Source organism: Tachyglossus aculeatus, chromosome 5 (assembly GCF_015852505.1).
Source record: "Tachyglossus aculeatus isolate mTacAcu1 chromosome 5, mTacAcu1.pri, whole genome shotgun sequence".
Lineage (NCBI taxonomy): Eukaryota > Metazoa > Chordata > Mammalia > Monotremata > Tachyglossidae > Tachyglossus > Tachyglossus aculeatus.
The window spans coordinates 41,327,177-41,351,162 of NC_052070.1; the positions used below are offsets into that span (position 1 = coordinate 41,327,177).

At 51.7% G+C, this 23,986-nt stretch overlaps 1 protein-coding gene across 1 annotated transcript in view; it reads right to left on the reverse strand.

Annotated features, from left to right (window-relative positions):
- Window positions 1-8,198: 8,198 nt before the first annotated feature.
- Window positions 8,199-23,986, reverse strand: part of LRRC47 (leucine rich repeat containing 47) — a 31,215-nt gene continuing 15,427 nt past the window's right edge. The window contains exons 2-7 of the mRNA XM_038747282.1: window positions 22,152-22,610; window positions 16,000-16,116; window positions 12,824-12,939; window positions 9,986-10,088; window positions 9,027-9,116; window positions 8,199-8,853 (exon numbers count right to left, since the gene is read on the reverse strand). Coding sequence (XP_038603210.1) covers window positions 8,611-8,853; window positions 9,027-9,116; window positions 9,986-10,088; window positions 12,824-12,939; window positions 16,000-16,116; window positions 22,152-22,610 — 1,128 coding nt within the window. The 3' untranslated portion in view covers window positions 8,199-8,610. The remainder of the gene's footprint in view (window positions 8,854-9,026; window positions 9,117-9,985; window positions 10,089-12,823; window positions 12,940-15,999; window positions 16,117-22,151; window positions 22,611-23,986) is intronic.

Below are 23,986 nucleotides of genomic sequence, written 5' to 3' on the forward strand. Positions count from 1 at the left end.
TGCGGACTGTGTGCCGAGCACTGTGCTAAGCTCTTGGGAAAACTCCTCTGCCGTCCCTCCCCTTTATCCAATTTCTGGGATGGGGACAGGAGTTGTGGTAAGTAGAGAAGCAGCGTGGCTCAATGAAAAGAGCCTGGGCTTTGGAGCCAGAGGTCATGGGTTCAAATCCCAGCTCTGCCACTTGTCAGCTGTGTGACTTTGGGAAAGTCACTTAACTTCTCTGGGCCTCATCTGTAAAATGGGGATTAAGACTGTGAGCCCCTTGGGACAACCTGATCACCTTGTGACCTCCCCAGCGCTTAGAACAGTGCTTTGCACATAGTAAGTGCTTAATAAATGCCATTATTATTATTATTATAGGGCCAAGGTGAGGTGGGGTGGGGAGCATGATGGGGGTCGGGGTGGAGGAAGGAAGTTTAACCCTCTCTCTGCCCATCTCTGGGCTAGCTCCCTCAGCGGAAGGGTGACAAGCGGTGTGGCCTAGTGGAAAGAGCCCTGGCTGGGAGTCAGAGGATTTGAGTTCTGTTGCCAGTTCCGCCACTTGTCTGCTGTGTGACCTTGGGCAAGTCGCTAAATTTCTCTGTGCCTCAGTTCCCTCATCTGAAAAATGGGGATTAAATACCCCTCCCTCTGATTTAGACGGTGAGCCCGATGTGGGAGAGGGGCTGTGTCCATCCAGACTGTCTCGTGTCTACCGGAGCTCTTAGGTGCTTGACACATAGTAAACGCTTTAAAAATACCATAAAAAAAAGGACTAGATCAGTTAGCCATGGGTTTGGGGACCGTGGACTGTAATCTGGAAGACCTGTCCCAGGCCACTCCCACCAACCTGGCTCTTCCTCCCTCTCCCGGGGGTGGGAGGAGGCTCCCTGTGTGGATGTCTTCCTCTCTGCCTCAGCTGGGCTCCTCTCCAACATGGCCTTGAATCCTCCCACCCCAAGGCGGGAGGGGGAACCCCGGATTTGGGCTCAGGGGGCTGCAGGCGCAGGGGACCCTGAGGTCTGAGGCCCGGGAGTACTGAGGAAGCGGGGAGCTTCAGAACTGCGACACGGGCATCGTGGGTGTCCCAAGGTCCAACTGGCAGGGAAGGGGAGCTTGGAAGTGGAGCACGTGGGCCAGGTTGGGGCCAGTGGGAAGACAGGGATGAGGCAGCGGTCGGGGAGGGAAAGGAAGCAGTTGCTGAGGAATCTGCCCCAGGCAGCCTCAAAATTTCTTCCCCTTTCCTCCTCGTCCCTCCCCACAGCCCCAAATAGCCACGGGCTCCTCTTCTCCCCGTCCCCTCCCTCCCTGGAGGACTGGCCGGAGCTGAAAAGTCGGAGAGTCGGCTTTTGCTTCCCTGTAAGAAAATCCTAATTCCTCTCCTTTCCCCTCCCCATCTTTGGCCTCACCTCCTGCCTGCCCTCCACTTGGTCCTCCCACCACCAGGCCCAACTGGTCTAACTCCTCCACCCCACCCCCTGCCAGCCCTCAGCTCCTCCAGCTCCTCTGCCGGGCACCACTCTCCCAGGGAGCGGCCTCCAGCTTGGCTGGTGTCAGCCACAGCTGCCGCCCCAGGACCCCGCCGTGGGCAATAGGGAAGACTCCTTCCCTTCCACCTCCGACCCTCCGCCGCCAGGAGCACGTCGGTTTGACTTTCCTGAGCCCTAAAAAGGGGCTTCTCCAGGCAGCGGTCACAACCCTGATTCTGCTCCCCGCTGCCATGGATCCTGGGCAAGGCTGCCAGTCCCGAGACACTTTATTTCTAAAGCAATCAACAGATTTTGCACAATCACCCTCCTGGCCCGACCCGAGCCCGTCTCTGCCTCAGCTGGGTCCCTGCCATCACCATCATCCTACCCCTTTCACAGGGCAGGAAACTGGGGCAGAGAGAGGGTGACTCCACACCCACTTTGCATTTTCTTCTTGGCCCCAGGTATTTCAAGCTTCCCGTAAGTCTGGGTCAGAGCCAAGCTCGCCGTTGGTGAGATTGGCTGCTGCTCTCTGGATCCCCGGGCCCCTGGGGATCAATCAATCAATCAATCGTATTTATTGAGCACTTACTGTGTGCAGAGCACTGTACTAAGCGCTTGGGAAGGACAAGTTGGCAACATCTAGAGACAGTCCCTACCCAACAGCGGGCTCACAGTCTAGAAGGGGGAGACGGACAACAAAACATATTAACAAAATAAAATAAATAGAATAGTCAATACGTACGAGGAAAATAGAGTAATCAATCTGTACAAACATATACAAACAAAGCATATTAACGAACTAAAATAAACAGAACTTCCCAATCGCTCAGTACAGCGCCCCGCACAAGATGCCAACTCAAGGAGAGATGTGCACGTCGTAACTCCGTCTCCCAGGCGCGCACCTATTAAGTACTCAACGAATACTGTTGGAGACGCGGCCTCCGCTCTTACAACCGCGCTTGTGTTGGTGGTGCTCTGCGTCAGGCCAGCGTATTTATTGAGCACGCAGTACTGCATTAAGCATTTTGGAGAGCACAATGGAACAGACATTCCCCACCCACAACCAGTTTAGTCTACTCCACATGGGTGGGGCTACTGAACCCCAACTCACTGCTGGGGCTCTCATGGAGTCCCACAGCGGCATAATGGAAGACTTGTATCTTAGGGTACAGGAATTGGGAAGCCCAAAAAGTCTCCCGACGGCGAGCTGCGGTCGGCATAATCTGCCCTCGAAGGCTGTGTGACGGCACTGCCACCCCACCCCTTCCCCATCGGCGGGTCTCGGTTCCCGTCCCCGGGGGGACTCACATTCTGACGCTCCAGGACCGACCCACGGCGCTGAATTCAGTGAGGAGAGTGGAGAGCAGAGGGCAAGCTTTCCGTGGATGGGGGCTGGAGATGCACCCCATTTTGGATAATGGGGCGGGGGGGGTCGCACAATCCCTGCAGGAACTGTGTCTGGAATCCAGCACATTCCAGGCACAAAGTCCTGTGTTGAGGTTGTGGAAGGTCACTCGCTTGGATGACTTTATGGTCAAGTAGGCAACACTAGCTAACTGGGGCCTGGCAAGAGCACAGGAAGAGAGCTCAATGACAGAGACAAAGACACACAGAGACACTCAGAGACAGTGAGCACGCACCCCCACGCACCCCATGGTTTCAGCCCCATCAAAACCCTCACCTCTAGATCCAGAGCAGCAATCATCTCCCGATGGAAGGGAAGACGGGTGGACTTAATCTGGAGGGAAAGATCTGAGCACGGCAGGCCTCCACTGGCCGGAACCGGGTCTGGGAGTGAGGAAGCCGGGCCTCTAGTTCCAGTTCCACCACTCGCCTGCTGTGTGACCTGGGACAAGCCACTCAGTCTCTCTGGGCCTCTCTTTCCTCCTCTTTAAAATGGGGATAAAATACCAGTTCTCTTTCCTTCTAGACTGAATGGAACAGGGACTCTGATCAAATTATCTTGTATCCACCCCAGTGCTTAGCACAAAGTGCTTAATAAAAGGCCCCAGCTAGTCCAGAGTCCCTCCGCCTGCCCGCTGCTCCTGACTAGCACACAGTATTTAGCCTTACCCTGCCTCGTTGCCCGCCTAGGTGCTCGCAGCCCAATTTCTGGGCAGGGTCAATCCGGTCTCTGCAATAAGTGGGAGAGGCCAGGGGGCCCTTAAAAGCATCAAGTTCTGGCATCTTTTTTTAATGTTTTTTTTTTTTTTAAGCATTTACTATGTGCCAGGCACTGTACTAAGTGCTGGGGTGGATACAAGATAATCGGGTTGGACATATTCCCATCTCCACATAGGGCTCACAGTCAATCTCCATTTTACATATAAGGCAACTGAGGTACAGAGACATTAAGTGACTTGCCCGAGGTCATACAATGGACAAGTGGCATAGCTGGGATTAGAACCCGGGTCCTTCTGATTCCCAGGCCCGTGCTCTAACCACTACGCCATATCGCTTCTCCCGGCATTTCCATTTGGTGGTTTCTCCTTTAACAGCCATTTTCCCGGGATCTGGGGTATTTACTTACTCCACGCCAAGCACTGGGGTCGAAGCCCTGCTGACAAGTCCTGGGGAAAGAGCACAGCTCTGAGGATCAGGAGACCCGGCTCCCAACTCAGTTCTGTCTGCTGAGGATATAAGATCCATGGTGAAGGCATCCCGTTTAGTGGGCAGGTCCGGCAGGAATCCTAAACGATAGCCGGCCTACGTGGGCAAAAAAATAAAACCATGATGGTGACCAAAGCGGCCACTCCCCGTATTACGGGCCTAAAGCCACCACACTCGCAGTAGGCTGCGGAGACTCTGAAAATGGTTTCCGTGTGGAACTAAATCATGCCGTGCACTCCCCACCTTCTCTCACCCGCTTCCCTGCTAAGCACACGACCGACTGGGATGGGCGTGTGAGCGGCGCTACTCAAACCACTGGCCCGGGATTGATTCCCGCCGATTCCTCTGCAGATCCTTGCTCCGGAAGCGTCAGGACCAAAGCTCGTCCGTCGTGCCCAACGGGAAACTCCGTCAGAAACAGGAGTCAGGACGGACGGTGTCTCCGTGCCGTACGGAGTTCCACTTGTACGGGATGAGGACGGCGGGCATTTTGTCCCCATTTTCCAGATGAGGAAATAGAAGCCTATGGAAGTAGCTCAGAGAAGGTAAGCAGTTTGCCCAAGGGTACACAGCTGGGAAGAGGCAATCACCTTGCCCCTTATCGCAACCCAGCCCACGCAGCTTCGCTCCTCTAATGCTAACCTTCTCACTGTACCTTAATTTATCTTGCCCCTGATCTCTCACCCACATCCTGCCTCTGGCCTGGAATGCTTTCCCTCTTCCTATCTAGCGGACAATTACTCTCCTCCCCGCTGACCCCTTTCAAAGCCTTATGGAAGGCATATCTCCTTCAAGAGGCCTTCCTAAAGGCCCTCCTTTTCCTCTTCTCCCACTCCCTTCTGCTTTGCCCAGCATCGCTTAGTGGCTAGAGCATGGGCTTGGGAGTCAGAAGGTCATGGGTTCAATCCCGGCTCCGCCGCTTGTCAGCTGTGTGACTTTGCGCAAGTCACTTCACTTCTCTGTGCCTCAGTTACCTCATCTATAAAACGGGGATCAAGACTGTATCCACCCCAGCGCTTCGTACAGTTCCTGGACACATTGTAAGCACTTAACAAATGCCATAATTATTATTCATCCCCCTCCTCCTAGACTACCACGGTACTTATATACGTAGCTGTAATTTATTTATATTAAGGCCTGTCTCCCGCTCTATACTGTAAGCTCACTGTGGGCAGGGACCGTGTCTGTTACAAAATTGTACTCTCCCAAGTGCTTAGTACAGTGCTGTGCACACGGTAAAGCGCTCAATAAATATGATTGAGCGAGCTGGGATTAGTACAGTGCTGTGCACACGGTAAAGCGCTCAATAAATATGATTAACTGAGCAAGCTGGGATTAGAATGCAGGTTGCCCAACTCTAAGTCAGGCCACCAGGGAGACCTGGGAAGCTGTTTCACAAATTCAGAAAGCTGTGGGTCAATTAATCAATCACTGGAATTTACTGAGAGCATTGATTGTGCACAGAGCACTGGACCAAGTGTACAGTACTAAGAACTTCCCAGTTGCTCTCTGCGGGAACAGCTGAAAAATGGTTCCTGACGTGGAGGTTGGAGAAAGGTGGGGTGGAGGGAGGAGGTGCGATACTTTCAATCACTTTGAACCACGATGAGCCATAAAAGCAAAAAAAAAAAAAAAAATCACAAGCAATGTGGAACCACTGGGGAAATAATTGACATTTTATTACAGTCCAAGCTTCTGCCTCTCTCTCGAAGGCCTCCCGACCAACAGAAGCTGCTGAGTTGGGTTGTCAAAAGAACAACCGGACAGCCGTTAGCTACAAACCACCTCGATCTGCCTTGGAAGCTTTCCGGAGCGATGCGAGGCTGCAGACGGGAATTCCGGGAGCCCCCTTCGGAACACTGTCGGCTTGGACCAGACGGCCGTGAGACATTCCGTTGAATAAATAGAAAAAAGTGTTCTCCAGTTCAGGCATTAAAGTCCGTTCAGTCCCCAGAGGCTGTTTTGCCCCATAGTCCCCCTTCCCACCCCCGATCCTGCCAACGGCTCAGGATTTTGGAGGCGATTTTGGCCAACGACCTTCAGAAGCAACCTGGTACGAGTCCGTTTTTACCTTCCAAACCCTGGAGGAGGAGAACCGTGCCCGCAAAGGAAACACTTCCAGCCCCTACAAGTCTCTCTCGCCCAAAGGCTTGGAAGGCAGCAGTTCTGTCATCGGGTCTCAGCTGTTCTTGGTTGGAAGCAGTGAAAACAATGCGACAGAGGTGGTACGCCTACTTCCAAGAAGAACGGACCACAGGGATGGCACTCAACAGAAGGCAGCTTTCAGGAAAAGCAGCGTGGCCTAATGGATAGAGCGTGGGCCTGGAAATCAGAAAGACCTGCTCCACCACTTGTCTGCTTGAGTGACCTTGGGCAAGTCACTTCGCATCTCTTGGCCTCAATTATCTCATCTGTAAAATGAGGATTAAGACTGAAAGCCCCACGTGGGATGGGGCTGTGACTAACCTGTTTTGCTCCTGCCAGTGTTTAACAAATGCCAGGCACCTAGTAAGTGCTTAACAAATACCACAATTATTATTATTAGAGGACCCAACCAGCTAATTCAGTCTAGGCCACAGAGAGACCAGAATGTTAATTTAAGGATGTGTTGCCTAGGATAATAATGATGGTATTTGTTAAGCACTTCTTATGTGCCAAGCACCGTGCTAGCAGCTAGCCTCACGCCCACTTCCCTGCAACCTGACCTGACTGTAACCTCCTTGAGGGCAGGGATCAAGTCTTCTCTGTCTACTGCAGCGTGGCTCAGTGGAAAGAGCACGGGCTTGGGAGTCCGCGGTCGTGGGTTCAAATCCTGGCTCCGCCAAATGTCAGCTGTGTGACTTTGGGCAAGTCACTTCACTTCTCTGTGTCTCAGTTACCTCATCTGCAAAATGGGGATTGAGACTGTGAGCCCCCGCCGTGGGACGATCTGATCACCTTGTAACCTCCCCAGCGCTTAGAACAGTGCTTGGCACATAGTAAGCACTTAATAAATGCCATCATTATTATTATCATTATTACTGTACCCTCCCAAGTCTCTGCACACAAAGAAGCCTAATAAACCTTGTTGATTGATCTAGGCCGGGTCTGAACAAGCTAGGGTTCCTGACTAGATAACTATTTCCTACGATTTCACTAGGATTTTTAATGTTTCCACTCCAGAAGACTCTTTTAGAGTTCACAAGGGGACCCCAAATGAGTCAAAGAACATGGCAGAGTGGTACATACGTTTGGGTTTTTTTTTTTTTATTTAACAATTCATTTTTTTTTTATATTAAAACAGATCTGCCTCAGCCTGCAAGGATGACCGCTTAGACTCCGGCCGAGGGCAGAACCACTGAGCGCCCAAGCCTCAAAATATAAACGCCAACACTCGTGCTTTGTTTACGATGCCCAGTTTCCTACTCTAGGGCCGGCTTTCCGCTGAACATTGACTTTCGCTCCACCTTCGGGCCAGGGCTTGGCGGCGGAATCGTGGGATGCCACCGGGCACCCGTCTCGGCACACGGACCGACAGGGATGGCCGTGTGCACGGCAGATGTACCGGGGGAATTTTCTTTAGCGTGAGGTGCCTAGGGGTTTGCGGCTGGGCTTGGGTGGGGGGAGGGATGCCCAGCTCTTCCAAACTGGAGCTCTGAGCCAAACCTGCAACGGACATGCCTTCCTCCGAGCAACTCCCACTTTTTCCCCTTAGAAACATGGTGGTGCAAAGCAATAACCTAGAGAACACATGCAAGTCATACTGTACTCTCCCAAGTGATTAGCATAGTGCTTGGTACATAGTAAGGGTTCTGTAAATCCCACTGACTGATGTTTTCCTCTACCACCTCAGCTCACCACCACTACTTTTACAGCGTTACTCTTCTGACCATCAACGGACAGCTCACACTGTGTCAGTGTCCGGTTAGCAAGTCCAATTCCCTGATCCCGAGAAGCGGGACCCATCTCACTACGTCGGGATTGCTCACCTTCACAGTTCTGCCTGACAACGGGCCTTCCCCAATTTTTTTTTAACGGCAGAAGATGTTTCCACAGCAGCATCTTTAAAAGAAGTAAACGTTTTTGCGGTGTCACCTTTCCCCCCTCCTAGTTCTCTCCTTGATAAAAATGACGCTTCCTTCATTCAAAGCCAGCGTCTAAGATCAAGCAACCGTCACTTTATTTAACTTCTGAGTTCCCCAAGATGGGCGGCAGCCCCACTGCAAGTCAGAGGCTAACACTCCGATGGTGTTCCAAAAATAAAAGAAAGAAAAGCACTTTTACATTCTCAATCAAATCTGGATTGTTGGGCTTCTGGGTTTCAAAACTTGAGTTCTTAGCCGTTTGGTTCTTTAAGGAGTGAGGGGTGTAACGGTCACTAGTACCATTACAGACGTCTTCAAAAACCAAAACGTTACATTTTTTTCTTATAAAAGATACGGGGGTGTAAAATGTAGTGAATAATTTAATTATACCATATACAAGCTCTTGTAAAAGATGAAAAAAAAAAAAGAGACCTCCAAGATATTTTATAAACAGCCCACGGCTACCCATAGCCATGCCGTTTCTATCAACGGATTACGGTCACGTAGGAAGCAGAGATATCCAGGTCGGTTTTGGAAGGATACAGGACCTTCAAGCCGCCTTCCGAATCTACCACACGAACCTGCTCTACAATTAGGGGAGAGTTTCCTTCTTTCTCAGAGTTCAGGGCCAGCTTGGGGCTTATGGGCCCAGATGACGCATCGAGTTCCGAGTCGGAGACAGACTCTTCCTCGCTTTCTAGAGTGACTCGGTTGAGCTCTGCCATTTTCTGTAGGGACAGAGAAAGGGAGGGAGAGGGAGGCGGAGACACACACAGAAATGAAGCATAAAGAGACGAAAAGGGAACAGAAAACCACCGCCTCCTCCTGCCAACTGCTGGGGGTGGGGGGGGGGTCGGCCAACGGGCGAATTTTCCAGGAGAGGGTTGATTCGGATGCTTACCAGAATGAGAGTGTCCATGATATCTTTGCAGATCTGCAGGCTGGTGGCACTGGTCACTTCCAGGAACAGGTCCGAAGTTGTCTTTTTAATCTAAGAGTAGTCCCCCAGCGTTTCCAAGAGGGACAGAGGAAAGGCGGAGTCAGACGAGGTGGACAGACGGCACGGGCTGCCGCTTCCAAGCCGGCCCGTCGGAACTCAAGTGCCGGGGGCCAGGACGAGCCCTCTACGAGAGGGGGTGTTGGCAGCAGGGTTATTATTTTGCCCCTCTAAAGGGCCGCGGGCAGCTGACTGAAAAGGCAGCGTGAGAAGCAGCTTGGCCTAGTGGGAAGAGCACGGGCCTGGGCGTCATGAGTGGACCGGGGTGCTTGCCTACTCTGGGACTTTCGGGCGAGTCACTTCACAGCATGGCCCAGTGGCAAAACCACCGGCTTGGGTGTCAGAGCTCGTGGGTTCTAAGCCCAGCTCCGCCACTTGTCTGGCTGGGTGACCTTGGGCAAGACACTTAACTCCTCTGTGCCACGGTCACCTCATCCGTAAAATGGGGACTGAGACTGCGAGCCCCACGTGGGTCAGGGACTGTGTCCAACTTGACTACCTTGTATCTGTTCCAGTGCTTCGAACAGTGCTCGGCACATAGTAAGTGCTTAAAAAACACTATAAAAACAAACTTCTCTGTGCCCCAGTTACCTAAAACAGGGATTAAGAACGTGAGCCCCATGAGGAACAGGGACTGTGTCCAACGCAATAATCTTGAATCTAGTCTAGCTCTTAGTACGGTGCTTGGCACGTAGCAAGCGCTTAACAAATACCATTAAAAAACAAAAAACAACAATAAGCCTTCCCCGTTTCTGTCCATTTTCATCAACGCCGCCCTAGGGCATTTACAAAGCCAGGGCTCTGCGGGTTCCGGTTCCCTCCCCGGTTCTGTGTGAGGTGGCCGTTTTGGCCATCACACTTACCTTCGTCTTCTCGCTGTTTGTGATCGGAGGGAAGGAAATCACGACGTCATCGGCATCGACCAGACAAGGGTAGTTTTCTTTTCCATCCAAGAGGTGGATATATCTGCCAAAAGGACAACACTGAACGTCACACACAAAGGGTTACAACAAACCGGCACCGTTGAGGAGCAGGGTGGACCAGTGGGTTACAGACCCGGCTCTGTCACTGGCCCACTGGGTGACCATGTCAAGTCACTTAACCTTTCTGCTCACCTTGGTTTCCTCAAAACTTAATCAACGTGGTAACTAGAAACACCACATCCTAGTGAAGGGTGGAACGGAGCCACTTCATCCTGAACCAACTTCTGGTCTGACCCCCAAGAGCGAGGAGAAGGGGGCCTCGGATGACAGAAGGGCAAAGGATTTAAGCCAGGGAAAGATTGTCAGCTGTGTGACTTTGGGCAAGTCACTTAACTTCTCTGTGCCTCATTAACCTCATCTGTAAAATGAGGATTAAGACTGTGAGCCCCCCGTGGGACAACCTGATCACCCTGTAACCTCCCCAGTGCCTAGAACAGTACTTTGCACATAGTAAGCGCTTAATAAATGCCATTATTATTATTAGAGAAGCGGCGTGGCTCAGTGGGAAGAGCCCGGGCTTTGGAGTCAGAGGTCATGGGTTCGAATCCCGGCTCTGCCAGTTGTCAGCCGTGTGACTTTGGGCAAGTCACTTCACTTCTCTGCGCCTCAGTTACCTCATCTGTAAAATGGGGACTAAGACTGCGAGCCCCACGTGGGGCAACCTGATCCCCTTGTATCCCCCCCAGCGCTGAGAACAGTGCTTTGCACATAGTAAGCGCTCAATAAATACAATTGAATGAATGAATGAATGAACAGAGAGGAACCCCCTCGCTTCCCAATTACCAAAGGCCCTGCACAATATTTGTCAAAATGCCAAGGGGAGCAGTGCCTTTGAACCGGGCCTGGGGGATATCTCTTAATGGTGATGTGGAAATAAATAAATCTGCAGGGACCCCAGGGAAGAGTCCACTAAATAATGCCTTCCCTTCCCCTCCTAAGGGTTTCCCCGGCTATTGCTCGGTGGCTCTCCCTCCCTCCTTTCCACCCCACCCAGGCCAAAGCCGCAGTCTGGTTTCTCCCATCAGCAGGCTCTCGGAGGGGCCTCGGAGAAAAGCCGGGAGGGGTTACAAGGAGCGTTGTTCTTCCTCCCTGTAGCGTTAACTCAGAGAAGCAGCGTGGCTCAGTGGAAAGAGCACGGGCTTGGGGGGTCAGAGGTCATGGGTTCTAATCCCGGCTCCACCACATGTCTGCTGTGCGACCTTGGGCACGTCACTTAACTTCTCTGAGCCTCAGTGACCTCATCTGTAAAACGGGGATTAAGACTGTGAGCCCCACGTGGGACAACCTGATCACCTTGTATCCCCCCGCAGCGCTTAGAACAGTGCTTTGCACATAATAAGCACTTAATAAATGCCATTATTATTATTATTATTAAACAGTGCCTCGCCTTCCTCCAGCTGGTGTGGTTGTGCCCACCGGGCACATTCTTTGCCCTCTCTGACAATTAGTCCTTTAAGTGCTCACTAGGTGCCAAAGCACTGTGTTAACCACTGGGAGAGGCACAGGGCAGTCAGGTCAGACCCAGCTCCTGTCCCAAACTGAGCTTCCCATCTAAGGCGAAGGGAGAGGAAGTATTCATTCAATCGTATTTATTGAGCGCCTACTGTGTGCAGAGCACTGTACTAAGCGCTTGGGAAGTACAAGTTGGCAACATATAGAGACGGTCCCTACCCAACAGCGGGCTCACAGTCTAGAAGACTCACAGTCAATAAACACGATTGAATGAATGAATGAATGAATGATCTTATCCCCATTTTACAGATGAGGTCACTGAGGCCAAGTGACCTGACTAAGCTCACGTGCTACTCAAAACGAGGCAGGAACCACCCTGGCCTTGTGGGCAAGGGGCCCAGCTGGTCCATCACGTCTTTCCGTCTGTACTAAATAAAACTCCACGACGGAAGCCACAGAACGGGCCTCAGAAACAACAGGAGAAGCAGCGTGACCCAGTGGATAGAGCGCAGGCCTGGGAATCAGAAGGATCTGGGTTCTAATCCCAGCCCTGCCATTTCTCTGCCTTGTGACCACGGGTGAGTCACTACACTTCTCTATGCCTCCGATACTTCATCTGTAAATGGGGATTAAGATTGCGAGGCCTAGGTAGGTCAGGGACTGCATCCAACCTACCCCAGTGTTTAGTACTGTGCCTGGCACATGGTAAGCGCCTAACAGATACCATAAAAAAATTTTTTTTTAAAAATCAGGGTCTCTGGGAAGTGAACTTGGTAAACGATGCAGTGGGATCACTTCCAAATGATCTCCCAAATTATGCCACCTGGTTCCCACTGAACCCTGGCAGCGTGGCCTAGTGGCTGCAACACGGGCCTGGGAATCAGAAGGACCTGGGTTCTAATCCCGGCTCCACCACTTGTCCGCTGTGTGACCTTGGGCAAGTAGCACTTAACTTTCTGTGCCTCATTACCTCATCTGTACAATGGGGATTAAGACTGGGAGCCCCGCGTGGGACTGGGTCCAACCTGACAAATCTGTACCTACCCCAGCTCTCAGTACTGTGACTCGCACCCAGTGAACGCTTACCGAATACCACAATTACCATTTCTAGTAAAATATCCCCCAGGCTCATTACCCGCCTACCATATTTACTCCTCTGAGAAACGGCACATTTTGGTTACACGTTTGGGGATGAGCCCGCCCAACTGCTTCCTGGGCAGCTCTGAAGAGTTTGGAGAGAGAGAGAGAGAGAGAGGTTGGACTGACTTGTGCAGGCCGGAGACAGTCTGTCGCTTCTTCTGCTTCCGTTGCTCCTCGGCCTCTTGTTGTAGCTGGCGGACCAGGTCCTTCGCCTTGATCTCTTTCCGTCCGAGGGGCACGATCTGGGGCGGCGGTGGGAACCAACGGGTGAGAACGCCTGCAGTCACTCCCTGAGGGCCCCCAAAACACTTCAAGCCACCCTGCAGACGGTCCCTACCCAACAGTGGGCTCCTTCCCCTCCCCACAGCACCTGTATATATGTTTGTATGCATTTATTACTCTATTTTTTGTTTTACATGCACATATTTATTCTATTCATTTCATTTTGTTAATATGTTTTGTTTTGTTGCCTGTCTCCCCCTTCTAAACTGTGAGCCTGTTGTTGTGTAGGGACTGTCTCTATGTGTTGCCAACTTGTACTTCCCAAGCGCTTAGTACAGTGCTCTGCACACAGTAAGCGCTCAGTAAATACAATTGAATGATGAATGAATGAATGGAGAGTTTTCCCCCAACCCCGCCACATCACCCACCCTACTGAAGAGGTCCGTGAAGCAGCTATAGCTTCCTCCCCTAGTCTCTGGGCCCCTTCTGGTAGCCAGTAGCCCCAGAGAATTTCTCCTACACCGACCCTTCTCTTTAAATGAATTCAGTAGCAAAATTATCTGCCTGTCCATCCGTTCGTATGCACTCCCCCCTCCCTCTCTCCTACTCTCGGCAACTCATCATGGGAGAGGGGGCTCGAGCCTGTCTGCGAGGTTATTTCTTCCTGAGGCCTTCCGTCGGCACCTCAGGCACAGGTAACAATAATAACGATGGTATCTGTAAAGCGCTTACTATGTGCAAAGCACTGTTCTAAGCGCTGGGGCGGGGTGGGGGGGGAATACAAGGTGATCAGGTTGTCCCACGTGGGGCTCACAGTCTCAATCCCCATTTTCCAGATGAGGCAACTGAAGCACTGAGAATCGATCAATCGTATTTATTGAGCGCTTACTGTGTGCAGAGCGCTGTACTAAGCGCTTGGGAAGTACAAGTTGGCAACATATAGAGACAGTCCCTACCCAACAGTGGGCTCACAGTCTAAAAGTGGGCTCACAGTCTAAAAACACAGCTGATGAGTGGGGAAGCTGGGATAATAATAATAATAATAATAATGGCACTTGTTAAGCGCTTACTACGTGCAAAGCACTGTTCTAAGCGCTGGGGGGGATACAATGTGATCAAGTTGTCCCACGTAGGGCTCACAGTCCTAATCCCCATTTTTACAGATGAGGTAACTGAGGCTCAGAGAAGTTAAGTGACTTGCCCAAGGTCACACAGCAGACATGTGGTGGGGCCAGGATTCGAACCCACGACCTCTGACTCCAAAGCCCGGGCTTTTTCCACTGAGCCACGCTGCTTCTCTCGTGCCAGTGGACATCCCCTTTGGCCTGGGTTTCCTCGTGCTCTGAAGCTACGCCACAGGGGACTGGGGGGAATTACCGGCTGCGCTTAGGGGTTCGGTGGGTTTTGGAGCTGCAGATCGCCACCGGCTCGAAAGGAGGCTGGACGGAGGAAAGATAGCAATCAAGGGGCCTGGCCCCCGTCCTCAGTCTGGCCATCGGGCCCGATCCTGCCGTCTCTCCACCACGGCGGGCGGGCGGGCGGGGAGAAGCGAAGCTCTTGTCCGAAGTCTTCTGAACCTGGAGGACGTGGGGTTCTTGCGGCAGGAGCCGACCTGGACAGTCCTAACTGCACGCTCCCAGGCACTTAGTACAGTGCTGTGCAGACAGTAAGCACTCAAAAAAACACCATCGATTGACTAATAGCCCTGCCAGGGGGTGAGGCGTAGGGCATGAACCTGCAACTCCCAGGGCAATTACTCTTGTCTACGTCTTCTGCTAATTTCACCTTCCTTGAGTGTCTGTCCCTGAGCCGCTGGAAGGAGAGGGACCGTGTCTAGTTTGTGAACTTCTTCCCAGAGCATAGGAAATTGGGTACTGAATATTATCAGCACTGCTATTACAACTGAGAATGGGATGAACAACCGCCTAGTGATAAAAGCACAGGCCTGGAAGTGTGGGGACCCGGGTTCGACTGTCGGCTCTGCCGCGTGGTCCGCTGGGTAAGTCACTCAACTGCAATGGGCCTCGGTTACCCCATCTGTAAGATGGGGATTAAATCCTACTCCCTCCTACTTAGACTGTGACCTGTATGTGGAACAGGAACCGCATCTGACCTGATTGAGGTGAATAATAATAATAATAATAATAATAAAGGCATTTATTAAGCGCTTAGTATGTGCAAAGCACTGTTCTAAGCGCTGGGGAGGTTACAAGGTGATCAGGTTGTCCCTCGGGGGGCTCGCAGTCTTAATCCCCATTTTACAGATGAGGTAACGGAGGCAAAGAGAAGTTAAGTGACTTGCCCAAAGTCACACAGCTGACAAGTGGCAGAGCCGGGTTTTGAACCCATGACCTCTTGACTCCAAAGCCTGTGCTCCTTCCAATCAGCCATGCTGCTTCTCATTAAATGTTCTGCCCTTTGGATTTTCTTCTCCGTAAGTGCTGAAATTAAAAGTTGAGTATCTGCCAAGGCAAATGCACTGAAATAAGTGCTACATTCCAACTTAAACATACGGAAATATTGCCCCTACTATAAATTAATACGACAAAAAAGGAAAAAGTCTTTTAAAGTGGGCAGCAGCATGTGCTCCTGGTTCTGATTTTATGTTAACAACGGTCAGAACTGAGTCAACAGCTCCATCATTTACTTAGACCCAAATGTCAAACGAGGTGAATCCACTTAAGGGCTCAGAACAGTTTGTTGCTGGGTAGGGACCGTCTCTATGTGTTGCCCATTTGTACCTCCCAAGTGCTCAGTACAGTGCTCTGCACACAGTAAGCGCTCCATCAGTACTATTGAATGAATGAATGAACAAACAGTGCTCAGCACAGAGTAAGCGTTTAGCAAGTACCATTATGATTACTGTACTCATTCTGGGCCCGATTTCTTAGAGAGTCCCAGTAACGGTTCTCCTTCCCCTGTGGCTGTCGGAGGTCTCGTTAAGAGCCGCTCGGGCCCTGGTACGGTTTGGCAACGCCTCACGTTTCTCTGCGTTTCACCGGGGAACCACAAAAGTGGAAATCCCAGAAACCACCCCTTCAGCCCTCAACACCCCAGGATGGGGCCCCCAAGCCCGATACCTTGAAATTCTGAGGGGGCCGGGCTCCGTACAGCAGGGGGGCTTTGATCAGCTTGAGGTCGTGGGTCGCTATGGTGGCCGCTGTTCTCTTCTCGCACATGTCTTCGTGGAGTTTGGTCTGAAACAGAAGTTCAGGAGGATGACTGACCCGGATAACGTCCGGAGCGAGACTCGCCTCCCTGGCCGCCCCTCACCACCGGGGTTCAGAGGTTCTATCAGTGTCTGCCTCCCCGTCTATACCATAAACTCACTGTGGGTGGGGATTGTATCTGCCAAATCTGTTGTGTTGTACTCTCTCAAGAGCTCAGTACAGTACTGGGCACACAGTAAGTGCTCAGACTCATTCGCTCCCTTTTCCCTTTGCCACTCTCATACCACTAACCCACAGCCCTGGATCACTGCCACCGTCCGCCCCCTTCGCTCTTATGCTCGAGCTGCCGAACACTGCTGGCAAAAGTCTAAACACCATGCCAACCTCGTTCACTTCAAGTTTATCCTTTCCTGCCTTAACTCAGCCCTCTCCTCTGCCACACAAAACTATTTCTCCTCCCTTAGTGACACCGATGCCCATCATCCCTGTCAGCTCTTCCGTACATTCAACTCCCTTTTCAGGCCCCCGGTTCCTCCCCCTTCTCCTTCCCTCACCCCCCAATGATCTGGCCTCCTACTTCACTAATAAAATTAAATCCATCAGGTCTGACCTCCCCAAAGTCACTCCCCTGCCTTCTCCAACCCCCCGGCTCAACACTCTCTGCTACTCTCCCATCCTTCCCAGCAGTATCCTCAGAGGAGCTCTCCTCCCTCCTCTCAAGTGCTACTCCGACCGCCTGTGCTTCTGACCCCATTCCCTCTCATCTCATGAAATCTCTCGCTCCGTCCCTTCTCCCCTCCTTAACTTCCATCTTCAACCGCTCACTCTCCACTGGCTCCTTCCCCTCTGCCTTCAAACATGCCCACGTCTCTCCCATCCTAAAATAACCCTCTCTTGACCCCACCTCACCTTCAGTTATCGCCCCATCTCCCTCCTACCATTCCTTTCCAAACTCCTTGAACAAGTCGTCTACACACGCTGCCTCGAATTCCTCAACACCAACTCTCTCCTCGACCCCCTCCAGTCTGGCTTCCGTCCCCTACATTCCACGGAAACTGCCCTCTCAAAGGTCACCAATGACCTCCTGCTTGCCAAATCCAACGGCTCCTACTCTGTCCTAATCCTCCTCGACCTCTCAGCTGCCTTTGACACTGTGGACCATCCCCTTCTCCTCAACACGCTGTCCGACCTTGGCTTCACAGACTCCGTCCTCTCCTGGTTCTCCTCTTAGCTCCCCGGTCGTTCATTCTCAGTCTCTTTTGCAGGCTCCTCCTCCCCCTCCCATCCCCTTACTGTGGGGGTTCCTCAAGGTTCAGTACTTGGTCCCCTTCTGTTCTCGATCTACACGCACTCCCTTGGTGACCTCATTCGCTCCCACGGCTTCAACTCTCATCTCTACGCTGATGACACCCAGATCTCCATCTCTGCCCCTGCTCTCTCCCCCTCCCTCCGGGCTCGCATCTCCTCCTGCCTTCAGGCCATCTCCATCTGGATGTCCGCCTGCCACCTAAAACTCAACATGTCCAAGACTGAACTCCTTGTCTTCCCTCCCAAACCCTGCCCTCTCCCTGACTTTCCCATCACTGTTGACGGCACTACCATCCTTCCCGTCTCACAAGCCCGCAACCTTGGTGTCGTCCTCGACTCCGCTCTCTCATTCACCCCTCACATCCATGCCGTGACCAAAACCTGCCGGTCTCAGCTCCGCAACATTGCCAAGATCCGCCCTTTCCTCTCCATCCCAACCGCTACCCTGCTCGTTCAAGCTCCCATCCTATCCCGTCTGGACTACTGTATCAGCCTCCTCTTCGATCTCCCATCCTCCTGTCTCTCCCAACTTCAATCCATACTTCATGCCGCTGGCCGGATTGTCTATGTCCAGAAACGCTCTGGGCATGTTACTCCCCTCCTCAAAAATCTCCAGTGGCTACCAATCAACCTACGCATCAGGCAGAAACTCCTCACCCTGGGCTTCAAGGCTCTCCATCACCTCGCCCCCTCCTACCTCACCTCCCTTCTCTCCTTCTGCAGCCCACCCCGCACCCTCTGCTCCTCTGCCGCTAATCTCCTCACCGTACCTCGTTCTCGCCTGTCCCGCCGTCGACCCCCGGCCCACGTCACCCCCCGGGCTTGGAATGCCCTCCTCCCTCTGCCCAACCGCCAAGCTAGCTCTCTTCCTCCCTTCAAGGCTCTACTGAGAGCTCACCTCTTCCAGGAGGCCTTCCCAGACTGAGCCCCCTCCTTCCTCTCCCCCTCGCACCCCCTCCATCCCCTGCCTTACCTCCTTCCCTTCCCCATAGCACCTGTATATATGTATATATGTTGTACGTATTTATTACTCTATTTTACTTGTACGTATCTATTCTATTTATTTTATTTTGTTAATATGTTTTGTTTTGTTCTCTGTCTCCCCCTTCTAGACTGTGAGCCCACTGTTGGGTAGGGACTGTCTCTGTATGTTGCCAACTTGGACTTCCCAAGTGCTTAGTACAGTGCTCTACACACAGTAAGCGCTCAATAAATACGATTGATTGATTGATTGAGAGCCCAATGTCCATGACACTCGCTCCTTCGGGGCCTATCCATCACTGTACTAAGCATTTGGGAGAGTACAATACAACAAGAGACATTCCCTGCCCACAACCAACTTACAGTCCAAATGACTGTTAGGGTCTTCTAGAAAACCGCTCCTCCTCTACCCTGACTTCTATGTAACTGGCAAATGTTTCTGCCCTGAATTTATTTGAATCGTTTAAAGCCCAGCCATCACCGCAGGCTAGTACTGGGAAAAACACACGCCGTCACTTGATGTATCCAGAGTCAATCTAAGAATAACAAACTAGGCTTTGAAATCAGTCATGTCCTCAGTTTATAATATATATATATTTAAGTATTGATCAGCTCCAAACCCCCATGAATCCAAATTTTGGATATCAGATGTCCTATCTTACTGGAGAATTACCCTATGAAGCAGTTTGCTTCCTTTCCTCCTAACAAAAAAATTCCTCTCTAGAGGGCACGATCCAGAATATGTAGGCCTGTTACGGGCAGGAAATGTGTCTGATAACTCTGTAGTATTGCACTCTCTAAGCGCTTAGTACTGTGCTTCGCATATAGCAAGTGCTGAATAAATACCACTGATACCAGGGATTGATTTTTAGTAACGCTTTAACTTTGTCTGATCTCAATAATTGTCTAGAAAGACTCAATCCAGCAAGGAACTTTAAAATGCAGGAGTTAATAGGGGAGCCCTCATAAAATAGGGCTTTAAATCTGCTTCTACAGCATCCAAACCCAGGTGCGATGTTTGCAGATTGCTCTGCCGCTCCTTTTTACACTTCTTAATACTGAGCCTGTATCTCGATGATAACTCTGCCTGCGCCACTGATCGGACAGGGACCAAGAAAGCCCGTAGGATCCCAGGTCGATCCATCCATCATTCATTCATTCATTCAATCGTATTTATTGAGCGCTTACTGTGTGCAGAGCACTGTACTAAGCGCTTGGGAAGTACAAGATGGCAACATAGAGAGACAGTCCCTACCCAACAGTGGGCTTACAGTCTAAAAGATCCATCAAAGGTATCTGAGCGCTAACTGTGGGCAGAGCACCGCATCAAGGGCTTGGATAGTTGGTAGGCTCGATCCCTGCTCAGAGACAGTCGATTCCGGCATAACGCACGTCTCCGTTCCCGGTTTCGGCTGTCACGCTGTTGAGGAACGAGGGAACGTCCTTCCCACAGCGTGCGACCATCCAGAAAACAAGGCGATGCCAAGCCCGGAGGCTGTGTGCACACATATGGTTTAAGTCCTATTTTAGTCACGGTTTAAGTACCAAAAGGTGATTTCTCCCCAACCCCAGGTTCCTCACTAGACTGCAGGTTTTTTGAGGGCAGGGATTGGGTCTACCCCTTCTACTCTACTCTCTCAAGTGCTCTCCCCACAGCGTTTTTGTACAAACCTGGAATTTGTTTATTTATATTAACGTCTGCCTCCCCCCATCCTAGACCGTACGCTCACTGGGGGCAGGGAATGTGTCTGTTTATTGTCATATTGTACTCTCCCAAGAACTCCGTACAGTGCTCTGCAATAGTAAGCGCTGAATAAATACGATTTACAGGCTGACTGCTTAGTACGATGCTCTGAACCTGATAATTGCTCAATAAATCCCACTGATTGATTCCTCGAGGCCGTTCCTGCTCAAAACAGGAGAGGACAACGCCAGGTCTGCCCAAGCCTGCACCTTGGACATTTAACATGATACACACCTGCCTTGTCAGACATCATGTGTTGATAGGGATTTCTCCACTCTTTCATTTCCACAGGCTCAATTCCGGTGGAGCTAAACCAGTCATCCGATTCATTCATTCAGTTATATTTATTGAGCGCTTACTGTGTGCAGGGCACTGTACTAAGCGCTTGGGAAGTACAAGTTGGCAACATATAGAGACGGTCCCTACCCAACAGCGGGCTCACAGGGTAGAAGGGGGCGACAGACAACAAAACAAAACATATTAACAAAATAAAATAGTTAAATATGTACAAGTAAAATAAATACAGTAATAAATATGTACGAACATATATACAGGTGCTGTGGGGAGGGGAAGGAGGTAGGGCAGGGAGGAGGGGGAGAGGAAGGAGGGGGGCTCAGTTTGGGAAGGCCTCCTAGGTATCAGTCTCATTTTTGTTGACCAAAAACTTAGGGCTTTGTAATGTTAAATGCACAAGTTTTTTTTTTTAAAAGCATATGATGATGATGGCATTTGCTAAGCGCTTACTACGTGCAAATCACTGTTCTAAGCGTTGGGGGAGATACAAGGTGATCAGGTTGTCCCACAGGGGGCTCACAGTCTTCATCCCCATTTTACAGAAGAGGGAACTGAGGGTCAGAGAAGTTAAGTGACTTGCCCAAAGTCACACAGCTGACAGTTGGAGGAGCCGGGATTTGAACCCACGCCCTCTGACTCCAAAGCCCGTGCTCTTTCTGCTGAGCCATGCTAACCAAAGGTGTAAAAAGGCCATTTTATACAGCCGACTGTTTCCATTTGACTGCAGGAAGAGCTATGCATACAGGGCGCAACTGTCCATGTGGTATAGTGGATACAGCCTGGGCTTAGGAGCCAGGAGGACCTGGGTTCTAATCCCGACTCTGCCACCTGCCTGCTCTGTGACCCTGAGCGAGTCAACTTCTCTGTGCTTCAGTTACCTCAAGCGCCTCACCTGTAAAATGGGATCAAGACTTGGAGCCCCACATAGGACATGGACTGTGTCCAACCTGATTAGCTTGTATCTATCCCGGCACTTACTACAGTGCCCTGCACGTAGTAAGCACTTAACAACTACCATTAAAAAAAAAAAAAAAAAAAAAAAAAAAGGACCAGCATGGGGCAGGTTGCATTTCTTAGTCCAGTGCTCTGCACATAGTAAGCGCTCAATAAATACGATTGATGATGATGATGATAAATGTACCCAGAACGCTTTGTTTTGTTGTCTGTCTCCCCCTTCTAGACTGTGAGCCTGTTGTTGGGTAGGGACCGTCTCTATCTGTTGCCGACTTGTACTGCCCAAGCGCTTAGTACAGTGCTCTGCACACAGTAAGCGCTCAATAAATTATAATAACAATGACAGCATTTATTAAGTGCTTCTTATGTGCAAAGCACCGTTCTGAGCACCGGGGAGGTTACAAGTGATGAGGTTGTCCCACGGGGGGGGGGCTCACAGTCTTCATCCCCATTTTCCAGATGAGGGAACTGAGGCCCGGAGAAGTTAAGTGACTTGCCCAGAGTCAGACAGCTGCTAAGTGGCAGAGCCGGGATCTGTACCCATGACCTCTGACTCCAAAGCCCGGGCTCTTCCTCCTGAGCCACGCTGCTTCTCTACGACTGAATGAACGAATGAATGACCCCAACGGCGAAGCCTTCCCTGATTTCCCGAAATACACAGAATCCCCCGCGCCTCTCCCAGTCCAGGATTAGGACAGCCAGAGCCAGGTCCTCTCCCGGAGGCCGCACCTCGCCCACCACCCCCGTGTCCCCGAGGAATCGGACGCGTGCCGACGGCTACCTGGGCGGAGAGAAACCGCTTCAGGGCGTTTCCCGGCTTCAGGTTCATTCCCCGCACCACGGCGCACACGATGTAGGGGCGGACGTCTTTGACCTCGGCGGAAACCTTCACCGTCACGGCCACCGGGTTCTCCGAGACGTGTAGGATCCGGATGAGCAGTTTCTGCACCTCGTCCAGCTCCTCCTCTCCCTCCCCGCTCTCCTTCTTCGGCTTTTTCTCCCGCTTTTTCTTCCGGGCTTCTCCTCTGTCCGCGTGGTCCGGTCTCCCCTTCCCTTTGCCGCCTCCTCGCCCGCCCACACGCAGGTAGTCCAGGATGGACTTGGTCGGGCAGCCGTTGACCATCTTCTCCAGGCGTTTGTCTTTCAGTTTGTTCCCTTTCAAGTTGATCTCCTTGAGCTTGGGGCAGTCGGCGAACTCCACGGGGATCTCGGTCAGCTCGTTATCGGAGAGATCCAGCGTCTGCGGGGAGAGGAACGGGTCAATCGGTCAGTCAGTCAACCCCTCGGTGGTATTTACTGAGCGCTGACCCCGTGCCCAGCGCTGTGCTAAGCGCTTGGGAAGGGTACGGCAGAGCTGGGCGACACGTTCCCTGTCCACAAGGAGCTTACGGACTAGAGGGGGAGACCGACGTGAAGAGAAATCACCGCTGAATATGTACCTAAGCGCTGCGGGGCTGAGGATGGGGTGAATATTAAATGTCCACAGGCTCAATGGAAAGAGCACGGGCTTGGGAGTCAGAGGTCATGGGTTCAAATCCCGGCTCTGCTAATTGTCAGCTGTGTGACCGTGGGCAAGTCACTTAACTTCCCTGTGCCTCAGTTCCCTCATCTGTAAAATGGGGATGAAGACTGTGAGCCCCCGGTGGGACAACCTGATCACCTTGCATCCTCCCCGGCGCTTACAACAGTGCTCTGCACGTAGTAAGTGCTTAGCAGATGCCATCATTATCTAGACTGTGAGCCCACTGTTGGGTAGGGACCGGCTCTGTATGTTGCCAACTTGGACTTCCCAAGCGCTTAGTACAGTGCTCTGCACACAGTAAGTGCTCAATAAATACGACTGATTGACCATTATTACAGATTCAAGTACCCAGATGACGCAGAAGGGAGAGGGGATCGGAAAAAGGGGACTTAATCGGGGAAGACCTCTTGGAGATGGGGTTTTGGAGGTGGGGAGAGCGGTGGTCTGGCATACACAGAGCAGGAGGAGGGACGTGAGGGTCGGAGGAAGGACGTGGGGAAGGGGTCAGTGGCGAGACGGACAAGAACGGAGCACCGGGAGCAAGCTGGGGCTAAAGAAGAGAAGTGTGTGGGCTGGGCTGTAGTAGGAAATCGGGTAAGGTGAGCTGAGTGAGTTCTTTAAGGCCTATGGGAAGGCGTTTGTGCTCGAGGCGAAGGTGGATGGGCAACCCCTGTAGGTTCTTGATGAGTAGGGAGGCATGGACTGAACCAGGAGGCACAGTGAACGAGAGAGACTTAGGTCAAACGGGACACACTTGGAACTGTCAGAGGATGCACTGAGAAGACTTGGCATAATACTTCCAGAGATGCATCCAGGCCACATTAGCCAGAACCCATCGCAGACATCTCAAAAACTCAGGGACGTGATTTCTTCCGGCGGTCTGCATGGCGGTTCAACAACAATTGGGAGGATTCCCACCCGCCTCCGGCACCGGTACGGGCTCACCCTTCCCCGATCCCCCAGCAGATCTGCTCCTTTGGCCTCCAACTCCCTAGCCGGGGGAGGGAAGTGGGGGAGCTAGGTCCCTAGGGCGGTGCACATGTTCCCCACCCCCTTTTTCTTTCTCCCCTCACCGGGCCCCCACCTTGCGGCCT